Here is a 14971-nt window from a genome sequence, read left to right on the forward strand (position 1 = left end):
CCGCTCTTCCATTTTTATCCTTTTTTCCCTTTATCTTTTCGCCCTCTTTTACTCTTGCCCTGGTCCCTTTCCCTCTTTCCAGACACCGGCCCTTCCCTTCCCCCTCCCCTCCCCCAGATCTCTTCTCCCGTTCATGCTCACGGAGACCCCGGCAGAGCCCCCTCCATCCCCTTCCCCTTGCCGGGCTGCACCCACCAGCCCGCCCTTGCTTCCTCTCTCCGGGATCGGGCCGGGCCGAACGCTGGGGCCGGGCCTGTGGCGGGGCCACCCCCGGGGCGGGCCCTGGCCGCGATATAAGTGCCGGAGGAGGAGGAGGGGGGGAACTGCGTGCAGCGGCTCGGCAGGCTCAAGGCAGCGGAAGGTAAGGGTGGGCAGGGAGCCTCGGCCCGGCTGGGTTCGGAGAGGCTGCGGGGCAGGAGGTACCGTGTGCCCTCCGATGGGTGCCAGGAGCAAGGTGGCCGCTGCATCCCAGCCTCCCTCGGGATCACATTAGAGGGGGTGTCCTCTTCTCGCCCTCCACCCCATTTCCCGGTCAGTGGTCGGCACACCTCGCCGTGGCAGGGGCTGGCGGACTGCCGGGGGGGGTCTGAGACTTTGTAGTTACCTGCTCGGTGCCATCCCGGCAGTGAGCGCTGTGCGGAACGCGAAGTGATCCCGAGCTGCACGGGACACTTGGAAACCCAATTACCAGGATTTTTTTCCGCCACGAAACTGCAGAAGAGAGTTGAAGTGTGCTGGGCTCTGTCTTGCAAAGCTCCTTGAGGGCATCGGTGTCCTCTTGCAGTGTTGGGGCCGTGCTCCCCACCTTCTGTCTTGGAGAGCCAGGTTTTGACACGGGAAGGGTGAAGCTGTGTAGGTGACAAACCGACCAGACATCCTGGCTTTTCATTTTCCTCCCAGAAAGGGCAAAGCCCGTTTTGCTTGCATCCCTGACCTGCCCGGGGCCACGTCTGAGCGCAAGTTGGATGATTTCAAGATGTTGTGGGTGAGGGAGTTGCTGAGAAGTTCCCAGAAGGGTTGAGGGTTAGACGATGGCCACGCTGCGCCAGGCTGCCCTCTGAGATAGAGCTGCTCCTGTCTCTTTGCTTTCTCACAGCCAGCAGTGGGAGGTGGGATGGGGATAGTGCTGTCCTGCACGCTGCACCAGCTCCAGGGATGCCCCTGGGTTTCTGGAGCAGGATTTTGGGTGCATCTCCATACTGCTGTGCTGTAAGTCCTGCAGGGTATCAGGAACCATCCACTGCACACATGCCCACCAGGTGAAGGGACGATGGCCTGCAGGAGCTTTGCAGTGCAAAGTTTCAGCTGCCTTCATCAATTTTTAGGATATTGTGCTGTCTGCAGAGCGTGCTTGAGGTTTTTTTTTTTTTTAGGAGCTTTATAGCGTGGCTTTATGGAGTTTATCTGGTGGGTTTCCCCCGCAACTCCCGGCTGATGTGGCTGGAGTCAGAGCTCAGGTTGCAGCAGCTAATCCAGACTATGGGGAGCCTGGGCTGGTAGGGCTGTAAACTCTGAGTACAGCCATTGAAGCTGCTCCTCCCTGGCACGGCTCAGAGCCTGGGAGGCCGTGTTGGTGTCAGATTTTATGACTCTGCTGGGGATGTGAAAGTACACAGGCATGTGGGCAGCCCTGGACAGATGGATGCATGTGTATGCATCAGATGTGCTCTTGGAGCAGAGGCTGAACATTATTTGTGTTTGGTAAGATCCTCAGGGCAGTTGTGAGTGAGCAGCTTGGATGTTGGTGCCCTTTTTTAGTTGCTGTCCTAGGCTAGTGGCTGTGGTGACTGTGTCCCCAGTGTTGTTGTGAGCCCCGTCTTCAAGGTTTTCTGAGTTTCTTCTCTCTTAGTGGGTGTGCTGGAGAATTGGCAGTCAGTGGTCACAGCCCCATCTCATGAGGTTGGCTTGAGTTGGGGTCTTGAGGTGTGGTGTGAACCCACTCCCCTTGTTGGACCAAGTGCTTTCCTAGAAGATGCCCATCATGCTACTTCTGTGGGGTGTTACAAGGGTGTACCTGGTGTCAAGGGTCAACCTGGTGTTCCTCCTGCTCTGTTCACCTTGCTGTCCACAAGCACCACCAGAAAGTGGCACAGGGCTGGGAGTTTTGTGGCTTTTAGGGAGGTTCCTTTAGTTGCTATGGGGTTTTGAGATACAAGGACATGTGTATTGTGCTGCTTCTCCCTATACTTGAGAGTGGCACAGGGCTCCCACAGGGCTGGGAGTTTTGTGGCTTTTAGGGAGGTTCCTTTAGTTGCTGTGGGGTTTTGAGATACAAGGACATGTGTATTGTGCTGCTTCTCCCTATACTTGAGAGTGAGAAGTGTTTGCACTGGGGATACAGTAGTAGTGCTGGGACCCTGGGTGAGGTCTGGCTGGAGACCCATCCCTCTGTCCTGCTTGCAGCCCTGGGCTGGTGTGAGTATTTTGGTGAGCTGTGCCTGGGCATTGCCTCTCTACTGCCTGCACCAGCTGGGGGTTTGAGGGTGGCATAGGTTAAATCAGCCTCTGCTTTCCCAAGTTGGAGATTTGGGATCATCAGTTCCATGACAGAAGGGTCACTGTCTGGGCTCCCTCTGTAGCCAGGGTTTATTAAAGTCTTGGCTGTTTGATTTGAATCTTAGAGTAGGCAAGGACGATGACAGCCTGGGAGGCTGCAGAGGTTTGAAGTGAAAATCTCCTTCCAGGGCCAGTTTGGGCTCTGTTTGTGGAGAGATTTGATCTCCCATGGATGCATTCAGGGCCCCCCTCATTGTTAATGCCACCAGCTTCACCTCCACTGGGACAATAGTGTCATGAGTCCTCCTTGGTAATCTCCCCCCTTATCTCCCTTCCGTTCAGAAGCCTGTATTCCTGGCAGGTGGGGAGGGTGGGATTTTTGGGCAGAGCCTGCTGTGCAAATGGAGGAGACATACTGCTTTCTACTTGCAAAGATACTGAAGTCCCTCTTTGGGCCGTAGGGGTGAGAAGAGGATGCTTAGTGTCATGATGTGTCTGAGCTCTTCCCTGCTAGCTGGCTCCTCCATGTTCCCATAAGGTCACTGAGAGGTCTCATGGTGTGATCGAGGACATTCAGAGATACTGGTGGCCCTGGCAGCCTTTTCCCCCTGTTTCTGTCTCCATCTGGTAGCTCAGGCTAGCTCCAGGGCTGAGGTGGTATCAGGGGGTACTTCTCACTGCTGAGGATATGGATGAGAACAAAGTGATTTCCATTCAGGATGCTCGAAGTGTCTACAGTGGGGACTGTGGGTGAGCTGGCTGACCCCGTGCTTCTGGTTAAGTGAAGCATGGGGGAACAAGCTGGGATTTGTCCTTTGGACACCCATCTCTAAATCTTTATTTTGATGTGCTCCAAGGCAGGACCTGCAGACACAGGGCTCTAAAACTTGCTTGGCTAAAGAGTGGTGGTCACGGGCCAAGGCAGCACTCTGCTCCTGTGGGTGGTACTGCTGGCCCTCTGGGGTGGGAGGGTCACAGCAGGGAAGGCAGCCTTTTAATGCTGTCCCAAAAGCACAATGGTAATTAGCCTGGCTGCACATTCTGCACAAACCATGTGGGTCTGCTGGAGCCCTTCCTTCTGCTGTCGAGGAAGTTAACCAGTAGCCCCTTGCTTTGTCCTCTATCTGCCAATGGAAGAAGGCACTGAAGGGGTAAGAAAAGTAAACGTAGAAAAGCAAAAGGGTGGGGAGGAAGCAGCTGTGGAGCCAGCTGTGATGGGAGAATGTGCTGTAAATCAAAATGCTTTCCTAAAAAGAAAACAGGCCTAGCAGATCTACTCAGCCATCAAGCTCAGACTTTTTTTTTCTTCTTTTCTCAAAGCTACATTATAATTGTTAAATGCAGGGGATGCTTTGTAAAATAGAATTCAAGGGAAGGGGGCAGGGCAGAGTAGGATTTAAATTTGAATGAGACAAGGTTACAAAGCCCCTTAGTTCCCCGTTTCTGTTCAGTGCAGCTGGAGCTGGGCTTTACAAGATGCTGACCAGAGCTTGTGGTAAATGTTTTATGGTACTGTGTATCAGCCAGATCAATTCTACTATGCTTGAGGGAGAGCAGATAAAATGGCTTAAAGATTCCCCAGCTGAAAGCAATAGTACCATCATTTATGCCAGAGAAGACAGATTTAGTTGCCTGACGTTTACTTGGCCACTGGTGTACTTTGCAGATTTCACACCCTGGGACTATAGTCCTGATGATGTCAGATGTGAGCTGCAAGGGAAAAAAAAACAAAAAGAAAATCACACAGAAAGCTTCTGCTAATCTGCTGTTGTTGACCAGATAAGTTTTGCTATGTGTGTGCTTTGGTTGTTTTACCCTACAGATTTCTTTCATGGGAAGTACCGTACGAGAGTAGGAGTGTGTTGTGTTTGTGTGCTTTGTGGTACAAAGATGGCAGCAGAAATATCTCTACTAACTCAGGTAATTTTTTTTTATCCTTTTTTGATTGTAGGTCACTCAGACTCCAAATCGAGTGAACATGAGTGCCCTTGATTTGACTTCCATCCTGGATTTTCTGGAAACAGCCAACTTGACAGAGATCAACTGGACGTGCAACAATGGTGACTGCATCACAGTTGATGCCACAACATGCCCTGGCACGCTCAACAAAAGCGCCCTGCTCTACACCCTGTCTTTCTTCTACATTTTCATCTTTGTCATAGGGCTGGTGGCCAACTCGGTGGTGGTGTGGGTCAACCTCCAAGCCAAAATGACTGGCTATGAAACCCACCTCTACATCTTTAATTTGGCTATCGCCGACCTGTGCGTCGTCATCACCCTTCCGGTGTGGGTTGTCTCCCTCGTCCAGCACAACCAGTGGCACATGGGAGAAATCACATGCAAGATAACTCACCTTATATTTTCTATCAACTTGTACAGCAGCATCTTCTTCCTGGCTTGCATGAGTGTGGACCGCTACCTCTCAGTGGTCTATTTCACCAATTCTAGCACTTGCAAGAAGAAGCTAATCCGTCGCTGCATCTGCATCCTGGTGTGGTTTCTTGCCTTCTTCGCATCTCTCCCAGACACCTATTATCTAAAGACAGTCTCTGCCAACAATGAAACTTACTGCCGTCCTGTCTATCCAGAGGAAAGCTTCAAAGAGTGGTTGATCAGTATGGAGCTCATCTCCGTGGTGCTAGGCTTTCTCATCCCTTTTCCCATCATTGCTCTCTTTTATTTCCTCCTTGCGAAGACCATCTCCGTCTCCAGTGACCAAGAGAGGAAGAGCAATGGGAAGATCATTTTCTCCTACGTTGTTGTGTTCCTTGTCTGCTGGCTGCCCTACCATGTAGCTGTCCTGCTTGACATCTTCTATAGCCTTCACTTCATACCTTTCAGCTGCCAGATGGAGAACTTTTTATATGCCACTCTTCACATCACTCAGTGTTTCTCTCTAGTCCATTGCTGTGTCAACCCCATCCTGTACAGCTTCATTAACCGCAACTACAGATACGAGCTCATGAAAGCCTTTATTTTCAAGTACTCTGCCAAAACTGGTCTAACTAAACTTATTGATGCTTCTAGAGTGTCAGAAGCAGAGTACTCTGCTCTGGAGCAAAATGCCAAATGACTACAACCCCATAAAGAGCCCTCCTTTGCTCTTTGACTTTTTTTTGTGTGTGTGTGGTGTTACGGTTTGTTTGTTTGTTTGTTTGTTTGTTTGTTTGTTTGTTTTTACCACCCCGCACCCACCCCTTTCCCTTTGCTTGTTATGAATGGGGCATGAATTCCATCCTCCACAAGAGAAATAGCAAACTAATTTAAGGGTAGAATCAGGTGGAAAGTGGTGGTGGTGGTGGTAACAAAATGAAGCCTTTTGGTGGTGTCTTTTGTTTGATGTCTTCCTACTCCAATCTGGACTGGACAATACTATGCAAATGGAAATTACTTTTTAGCAGATAAAGCCATTGTGTGCCATATATAACAACATGCAATTCCAGAAGAAACATTTTCTTCCATATGTAGATTTCCCCCTTGTCTCCTTTTATGTTATATATATAGTGCGTTGTATTTAAAAGCTTGAGACTTTATTTTCTGGGTCTTGGTGTACCTTATGCAATTGTATTTGAAAGTTAAATATATTTTTATCGTGTATGTGAAATATATTGCCAGTGAGCATATCCAGAGTGCTATAGTCTTGAGTGTTAGATTACCATTTGATTTCAGCCACGGTAGGTAAGAGAATGCTGAGAATTAGCAGTATGGAAATGGTCTCTTAGGTGCATCCTTCCTGGCTGGCACAATTTATCGACTGTAGCTTGACGTGGTGGCCATACCCCCATATCTGGAGCATGAAATGTATGTACTGTAATATAGTTACCTTGATGTTGAAATTAACAGTGTTGTATGAGTTGCTAACTCCTACACCCGTATTTCACACAGCTGTGTCCCCTATGCACAGAATGAATGACCTTATTTCCAAGAGTTGTCTGTATTTGTAAGTTATTTTTGTAAAATAAATACCTGGAAAAAAAGTAATTTATGCCTACCGGTGGTTTGACTTGCCATCCTCCTCCCTAGGGAAAAAAAAAAACAAACAAAAAACCAAAAGGAAGAAATCCCAAAGTCATCTCCCCTCCTTTGTTTGGTGCAGGGTCAGTGGGTGTTTCCCTGCTGTTTGCTGACTGTGGGCAGGAACCATTGAATGGAGGAATGTGAGATGGCAGCCGGGTGGGTGGGAGGGAGGGAGGAGCGGGGCTGCCGGGGGGGCTGTGCTGTTTGGGAAGGTAAAGCTGATGGATTTATAAGGTGAAAGCTGTTAGGAGAGATGAAAGGCTGTCTCTGTAGCTTAGGAATAAACACGTGGAAGAAATCTCTGGAAGTACGCAGATGGAGTGGATATTTGAACTATGCCAGGTTCAGTCCTCTGCAGTTTCTGTTTGTGATGGAATTTTGGGGTTAGCAGCTCTGACAGCATTATATCCCTTTTTAGTTCTTCTCTTTGTTTCAATTTGCAGTGCTGTCTGTCCACAGTGTGAGGAAGGATCTGGCTGCTCTAAAATGTATAAAGTAGATCTTTAAGGCAATGAAGCACTTGAATCTTGTTTGCCTTTTTCTTAGGACATGGAGACTAATGTTAAATCAGTGTCTTTCAGGCATTGCTGACTTTTTTTCTACCTTAATGTGTTTTGCAGCTCTTGCGCAGTGCTGACTGCTTTGCTGTGAAGGCTGTGCTTAAATTTCTGTTAAATCAAAGCATGCCCTCATCTGGCTGAGATCCCAACAGCCAAACAATTTTGTTATGACTGGTTTTCGTTTCTTCCTGCTGGCTACATTACTGCCTCCTTGAGGGTGATCTTACAAAAACAGGTGTTTGCCAGCCTACCATCCTCTCCTTGTGTTTCCTGCTTCTAAAAAAGCACTGGTATCTCCCCAGATGGAGGGCCTGGTTGTGGAGAAGCTCTGTCATGACTTAGTTACGTGAGTACAGCTTTTTGTGCTGACACTGCTTGTAAGAGATGGATATTGCAAGATTGCTGTGAGCCTTTGTTAAGGCACTACTGAACTGCTAGGGAATTTCTCCCTTATGCAGAATTGAAGGTGATGGGTTAATACTGAGAAACTGATGCTCCTGATTTAGCTGAGCATTGCTTTCATGCCCCAGCATCCCCATGTGTAGCTGTGACCTCCCTGGTGGTGCTGGGTGTGGCTCTGACATCCTGATCCCAAAGTTCACCAATTTTTAATTTTTTTTTTTTTTTTTTTCCTCATCTGTGCAGTTTGGCACTCTGGAGGTCCTACAGACGACAGCTGTAGCATCACATGCGTGGTCCTTTCCAGGTACTGGGGTGGGAAGATCAGAGGCTGAGGACCCACTTTGTCTTCTCAGCTCCTGGAAGGGCAGGTGGAGCCAGGAGGCAGCTTCCCCCTTCCCAGCAGAGCACCAGGGCTTGGGGAAGGTGTGTGAAGTCCTCTCCAGGTCTCAGCACTGCTTGCCCAGAGGGACAATCCCACCCAGAGGTGGACAATCCCAAGGTGGTCATGACTCTGGTGGTAGAGGGCAGATGGCTGGAAATTGGTGGAGGGTAGGACAGTGTAGAGGGACAGGAGGACAGTTTGTCTGCCTTTGTTGCATATTTCTCATTAGGATTTGTTTTAATACAAATAATTCTCAAAAATCAAACTTTGGCAGAGGTATAATAGGCAAAGTCCATGTTCTAGGAGACATTCCCCATGGCTGTGTGGACTGTAGTACCCCAGCTGGTATTTACACTGAGACCAAAAAAGTGTCTTTGGAGCTGACCTACCTTTTAGAGTCTGATATGAGGGAATTTATCAGTGGGTAACAGGTGAATGAAAATATGCTTCCTCAGGCAGATGTGACTGACTTAAGGTGATGGATGTTATGGCTGCTGTCACCTTGTTTAGCCAAATGTCCCCACCTGCGGATTTCCCTTGTTCCTCAGTCATACATATATATATGGTGTTCAGGTCTGGCCTTTGCCAGGAGGACAAACTGACTACATAAGGACCTTGGTGGGAAAATGAATAAAAACTGAACACAATCCGTGCTGGAGCAAGTCTTCCTTGAAGTCCTGCTTTACTGTTACTAAAACATGGATTTCCTCTTATGAGTTATAAGCAACATTCAGGTGTAGCAGGGTGACTTTAAATCAGCTCCTCTGGCAACCATCTCAGTAATGGATGGTAAGAAATGCCAAACTGGCCTGGCTGTCCTTTGGCTAATTCATGGTTTCTATGCTGCTGGCTTTAGATACTAGCTTTTGATGAGCTCACTGAGCATAAAAATCATTTAAAGTTCCCAAGAAGCAAGAAATAACCCAGCAATGAGCACGTGGTGCTGCCAAAGCCGGCTCTGAATCTGTTTCAGAGTTGGGCTGCTATTTTGGGACATGGGGCTCACCCCATGGTGCAGTGAGGAGAGGTTTTGGGGGGCACTGTTTTGGAGAGAGACCAGGGTTTGCTTTTAGCCTCCTTGCTCTATCAGGATGTGGTGTTAAAGAGCATCTGAGCCAGAGTGTGCTCTGCTTCACACCCTGGATTTATAGGAAGATAATGCTGATTTAAAGGAAGCTCTCCAGGATTTGCAGGGCTTTTTATAAGTAGGATCAGGAATTTCAGACATAATCCTGTGCAAATGAACGAGTTTGACTGCAGATGTGAGCATCTGTGTCACTAAAGCAATGTAATACCCTTATGCAACAGTAATGCAAAAACATAGTAATAGTAAAACAAGAGATAATAACAATGTGAGTGTGCTTTTGCAGAAGTACTTGCATTACAGGGTTATAATGTGCTTCAAACCAGGCTCACAAAGATCCTGTGATGGATAATCCAGCTGTAACCCTAAAGCCTGTAGCTGGCTTTTCCAGCACCCATTGTCACGAGAAAAATCTGTCTCCTTCCATCTCGGTAGTTGCTATTTGAAAACAATTCGCTTTTTTTCATGTAAGTCTTGATCTATTTGGTTTTCTGGGATTATGTGGAATACATGAAAGGCCTTAACTAAAGGTCTTTTCCCCTGGAAATGGCAGAAGTTCCTGGAACCAAAGAGTTCCACTCCAGGCTGCTGTATGCCCTACACTGCTTGACATCATCTGGCTTTAAGCCAGCTTTGATGAAGGATGTTTTTACCTCTCACCCCTAGTTTGGGGGGGTGAGGGGGAAGAACCAAACCCCTATCATGTTTTCTGTCTGTAAATTGCTATTTTCAGACTCAATAAAAAGAGTTGAATTATGTTTTACAGAACAATACTGACAACAGCAAAGGTCAGGGAACTTTTAAGTGAGGTCACCCTATCCATTGCAGCAGCAAAAGGATAGATATTAAAAACTTCACTGTGAAAGGCTGAAAAGAAGTCAATTCAGCATGATATATTGAAAGCCCAGTCTCTTTCACATGTTGCAGACCCTCTGACATAGTAAGTTTACTGTTCAAACTGTGATATGTTGCATTGCCAACATATATTCTGAGTTACCCAAGCAAATTTAATGTTTTTGCTGCAGTGATTTTTTTTTGGAGGGGTTGGTAGGGGCAGGGGAGGGGCACTTTTCTTTTTCTTTCCAAAAAATTGTTGCAGAAGATTTCAAGCCTACCTAGGAAATGACCTTAATCAATTTAGTTCCACCAATGAGTATGAAAACTCAGATCTTTCTTTTTGCTTTCTCTAAACATTGTCTTGCTTGCATTGAGTGGGGTGACCGAGTCACAGCTTGATAGAAAAATGCGTTTTGTTTGTTGTTGGTTGGTTTGGTTTTTTCTCTATCCAAGTGGCAGGTCTGTTTTGTCCAGATGGATTGATGTGGCTGACAAGTGTTTTGAATTTCTAAGCTCCAAGGTCTCAAAATGCATGGAAAGAGAGTGACACACACACACAAAAATGTAAATCTTTGAAAAACAAGCACCAACTACACACAAAAAGTAACAATTCTGTGAAAGCGTGACAGAGGCTGCATTAATTCTCCTTTTTTCCCCCCCTCTTTTTATTAAGTCAGTGTTTCTGGGCCACCTACAGCCACATTTATGTCTTCTGCAGCAGGAAATCGGGATGCACAATGAGCCAAAGTCACGGTCATCCTGCATCAGGGTGGGTCAATCTGCATCTCAGGATTGCAGCTCCCATCACCATCAGCTCACCAGGATCTCTTCCCATTGGCTCTGTATCAACTGCGGTGACTCCATGGGTCCCATGGGCATATGACACTCAAATGTCCTCATTATTTAGGGCTTGGATTGCAGGGTCACAGGAGAGTGAAACCATTGGGCCAGGCTGTGCAAACAGAGCCAGAGGCAGTGCCTGAGCCATGGAGCCCATGTCCCTGTTGAAATTGGGAATAGTGGGAATGGAGATGGAGCAGCCTGCTTGCAGAGAGCAGAAAGTGAGGGTTAAGGAATGTCAGATTTCTGGGCTCCCAACCAGCAGGGTGGTATCTACTTTCTTTCAGGCACCCCGTCATCACTTTGTCATCACTCACTGTCCTGGCTCATGACTCGGGCAAAGTGGATTTTCTCATCTCAGGATTATCCGTTGAACTCCTCTGGATGTCATTTTAATAATTTTGGTCTCTTTTGGTCAAAGACCAGTAGAATGTTTTGAGGCCACACCACCTGAACACAGGATGTGGCTTCACAAATCAGCCCAGGGCCCGTGGCCACGCTTCCTCCTGGCTCTATTTTTCCACGTGGTCTCACTCTAAAACCAATGCAGGATGGAAGGTAAAGGAATCTTGTGCTGTGCAGAGGATGCTGAGCCCTTGAAGACGTGGTCCCAGAGCTCTTGCCTCTAACCCAGCCAACTTCTTCCTATGGCTGGCTTGAATTTCAAGGGTGCCCTGTTGCTTTGCTGGGAGGTGGGGGTGGGCAGGTTTATAAAGAGAGATGGAGAGTTTTATTTCTCATTTCCTGTCCCGTCTGGCCTGGTGAATGCAGTGGTTTTGGTTGAGGGCTTTGAAGGAACGATGGGGGTAGTCAGTTGGAAACACTAATTCTGCAAACTCCCACCAGCCACTTCTTCCTCTTGGTTCCACTCCACTGGTTCATCATGGGCCCAAGGTGACTGCTTTGATGGGAAGGTAGCCAGTGGGGGAGAATCTATGCTTTCCCTTTTTAGTGAATCAAGAAAATGCTGGAGTGTTTTAGATTCTTCCATCCAGGAGACAATAACCTTCATCGTAAGTCTGGTGAATAAAAAATAGCCCAGAGGGAGGCTCTGGCCCATCCATACTCCAACTCTCTTAGCTGGGAGGTGTCTTTGTTCTCCATGTCTCAGCCCTGTGTGGTTGTGGCATTACCTAAGGCTGTCCAAATATCACCTGAGAGCTGTGTCTTTCTGTGGAGGTGAATGCCCAGCATTTTTTTGTTCAGCCTAGTTATGAGATGAGGGTGGTGGAGCCTAGGAGATGCCTGGGAAAGGATGAGAACTGGGTGTTGAGAAAGAAAAGCACCAGCAGCCCCAATGGCTTCCTTTCATTCCCTGATCTCTCCATTACCTCACAGCTCCAACACTTCTTTGCACCAGATGATCTCTTCGTCCTATGTCTGCACAAGTTGTATTTCAGGTTGGAAACCCTCCCATAGGTGAACATCCTGAGCATCTGACTGATTGGCTTGTCCTCTAGAAGCTTGGATGCAAACCTGAAATGCATTAAACCTTCTTCAAGGAGAGGGGCATTTACACGTGGAAAGCTTTGTGAGGTTTTTGGTGTTTCCTGCTTCCAGTCAGGCTGGAATCCAAAAGTGCTAAGGCCCATGAAAATGAGTAATAAAGAATACAAACCAGATCCTGAGGCAGGTCCAACTCTGTGACTCCTCTGAAATGGTAGGCACGTGCTCTGCAGCTTGCAGAAGGCTCACACTTTGCTCTTGAAAAGATGAAAACCCATTCCTCAATCTGAGATCAGCTCCAGGTGCTGCTTGTGTAATGATTAAGAGCTTCTCTGGGTATCAATCACAGGGTGTCCATCACCATCATGTGGTTCTTCTCCTTCATGTGGCTGGACATCTGCTCTGGTGAGTCAGTGAAGGCGAAGTGGGATTTACTTGCAGGGGCAGGTACGTGCTGCTTTATATGAAGTGTTCTTGATGGCAACTTTTTGGTTTTTGTTATGTCAGTGAGGAAATCCCAGGCATTTCTTGTCCTGTATTTCTTCCTATGAGGCTTCTTGATTCCCCTCACTGAGACCATGAGCTTTTGTCCTGAGGTGTGAGCTGGACCTGGAAGGTGTCTGGGGAGTCTGTTTCCCATTCGAGTGAAGAAGCAGTTTGGAATCATCCACGTTGCACCTAAGGAAAGCTTGTGCAGGAAGTCTTCTTTGGTGTAGCTCTCAAGATGAGAACAGACCATAAAAGTGTTTGGGATTATGAGTCAAGTTTTGGTGATGATTCAGCATTGGCTGGAAAGCAGCCCTGGCTTGGTTCTTCTCTTTCACCATGCATCCTGTGATCTTCTCCCATGTGCTGAGTATTACTCCAACACAGAGATGGCTCCCATGCATAATGGGACATCCTGTACCTCTGTGGCTGATTGTCCAGGGGTTCCCACTCCCAAGTTACTGGTGGTGCTCCTGTGCCCAGGGCTGATAGCCAGGGCAGTGGCTGAAGCCATTGGGATGTCATTGACAACTGGGACAAGCTGAGCTCTGCTCACTTATTCCTGACTCATACAATCAGACTCAGGGGGTTCAAGGGTTTCCCAGTGACCTCTTGTAGTCTTCAACTGCTGAGGCAGGTGGGGCATCTGGCAGTGGTACAGAGAGCTCTCTTGAGGCTTTTTCTCACTCCCAGCTCTTATCCCAGAATCTCAGAAACTCAGGGCTTGGAAGGGACATCTGAAGACCATCGAGCCCAGCCCTCCTGCCAGAGCAGGACCAAAAGGGCAGGTCACAAAGAAATGCATCCAGACCCGTCTTGAAAGTCTCCAGAGAAGGACACTGCACAGCCTCTCTGTTACAGAGCCTGTTCCAGGGCTCTGTAATTCTTAAGAGTAAAGAATTTCTTCCTCATGTTGAGGTAGAACTTAGAGAATTTCTGGGTTGGAAGGGACTTTTAGGATCATCTAGCTCCAACCCCCCTGCCATGGGCAGGGACACCTCCCACTGACCAGTGGAGAGTTTTCCCTCCTCCAGGCTTTCTCTCTTACATCCAAGATCTGGAGTACAGAAAGGCTGGTCTTAGGAGTAAAGACTGAAGCAAAGAAGGCATTCAGCAACTCTGCCTTCTCTGAATTCTCTGTTATCAGAGCTCCCACCTCATTCAGCAGTGGGCCCACATTGTCCCTATTCTTCTGTTTAGTACTGATATATTTGAAGAAGCATTTCTTGTTTGCTTTTACTTCCTTTGCCAGTTTTAGTTGTAAGAGGGCTTTGGCCTTTCTTGTTGCCTTCATACATACTCTGACAATGTCCCTATGGTTCTCCCAAGTGACAAGTCCCTTCTTCTATGAGCTGTGAATTTCTTTCCTCTGTGAGATGTTCTTCAGAATCTTCTTGTTGATCCATGCAGGTCTCTTACCACCTCTACCTGTTTTTTTACTCAAAGGAATGCACCTATCTTGGGCTTGAAGGAAGTGGTATTTAAAAATGAACCAACTTTCTTGGGCTCCCTTTTCTTCCAGAGTCCTAGCCCATGGGATTCCTGCAAGTGTATCTTTAAAGAGTACAACATTAGCCCTGTGGAAGTCCAGGGTTGTAATCATACTTATTGCCCTTCTTCCTTGTAAAATACTAAACTCCACTGTGATTACTGTCACCAAGGCTGTTCCCAACCTTAATGTCCCCAACCAGACCTCCTTTATTTGCTAATACCAGGTCCAGTAGTGCACCTCTCCTTGTTGGTTCTTCCACTGCTGCATCAGAAAGTTATCATCAATGCACTACAAGAGACTTTGGGACTGAATATGCCTGGCTATGTGGGCTTTCCCACAAATACCAGGGTGATTGAAGTCCCCCATAAATACTAAGGAGTGTGATCTAGAGGCTACCCCAGTTGACTTTAGAAGGCCTTGTCAACATCTTCTTGGTTTGATGGTCTCAAGTAGACACCCACATCAGTTTCACCTCCCTTTGCATGTCCCTTAATTCTTGACCACAAGCTTTCAACTCATTCTACCTCTCCCCCTGGATAGAACTCAAGACATTCCAGTTGCTCTCACACACAAGGAGCAACACCACCACCTTGCCTTGCTAGTCTGTCTTTCCTAAATAGTACATAGCCATTCATGGCAACATTCCAGTCATGGAAGCTGTCCCACCACATTTCAGGGATTACAATGATATCATAGCCATGCAGCCTAACACAAATCTCCAATTCCTCCTGCTTTTCCCCCATAATCCATGCATTGGTATATAAGCATTTCAGAGAGGGAGCAATTAGTTTTCACTTTTGGTATCTGACCATTCCCAGCCACTTCCATGGTTACTAACCATGTGAGCCCTGTGGTTTTTTGTCACATTTATCACCATTTCCCACCTTGAGTGGGATGGCAGACTGAAGGCTGTCCTCAGGCTCATCTCT

General features: G+C 47.5%; 1 protein-coding gene across 2 annotated transcripts; it reads left to right on the forward strand.

Moving 5' to 3' along the window:
• Positions 1–323: 323 nt before the first annotated feature.
• ACKR3 (atypical chemokine receptor 3) lies at positions 324–6459 on the forward strand. 2 transcript variants are annotated; one of them, XM_030454725.1, is made up of 2 exons: positions 324–361; positions 4448–6459. In XM_030454725.1, exon 2 carries the CDS (start codon positions 4475–4477, stop codon positions 5567–5569), a length of 1095 nt encoding a protein of 364 aa, XP_030310585.1. In that variant the 5' UTR covers positions 324–361; positions 4448–4474; the 3' UTR covers positions 5570–6459. The 2 variants fall into 2 exon arrangements, with proteins under 2 accessions (XP_030310585.1, XP_030310586.1); XM_030454726.1 differs by lacking the exon at positions 324–361 and adding an exon at positions 486–836.
• Positions 6460–14971: the final 8512 nt, after the last annotated feature.

The sequence above is a fragment of the Calypte anna genome, chromosome 7, assembly GCF_003957555.1.
Source record: "Calypte anna isolate BGI_N300 chromosome 7, bCalAnn1_v1.p, whole genome shotgun sequence".
Lineage (NCBI taxonomy): Eukaryota > Metazoa > Chordata > Aves > Apodiformes > Trochilidae > Calypte > Calypte anna.

Bases quoted from the DNA above. Each gene is read 5' to 3' on its own strand.
- ACKR3 (XM_030454725.1), top strand. From the start codon at position 4,475: ATGAGTGCCCTTGATTTGACTTCCATCCTGGATTTTCTGGAAACAGCC.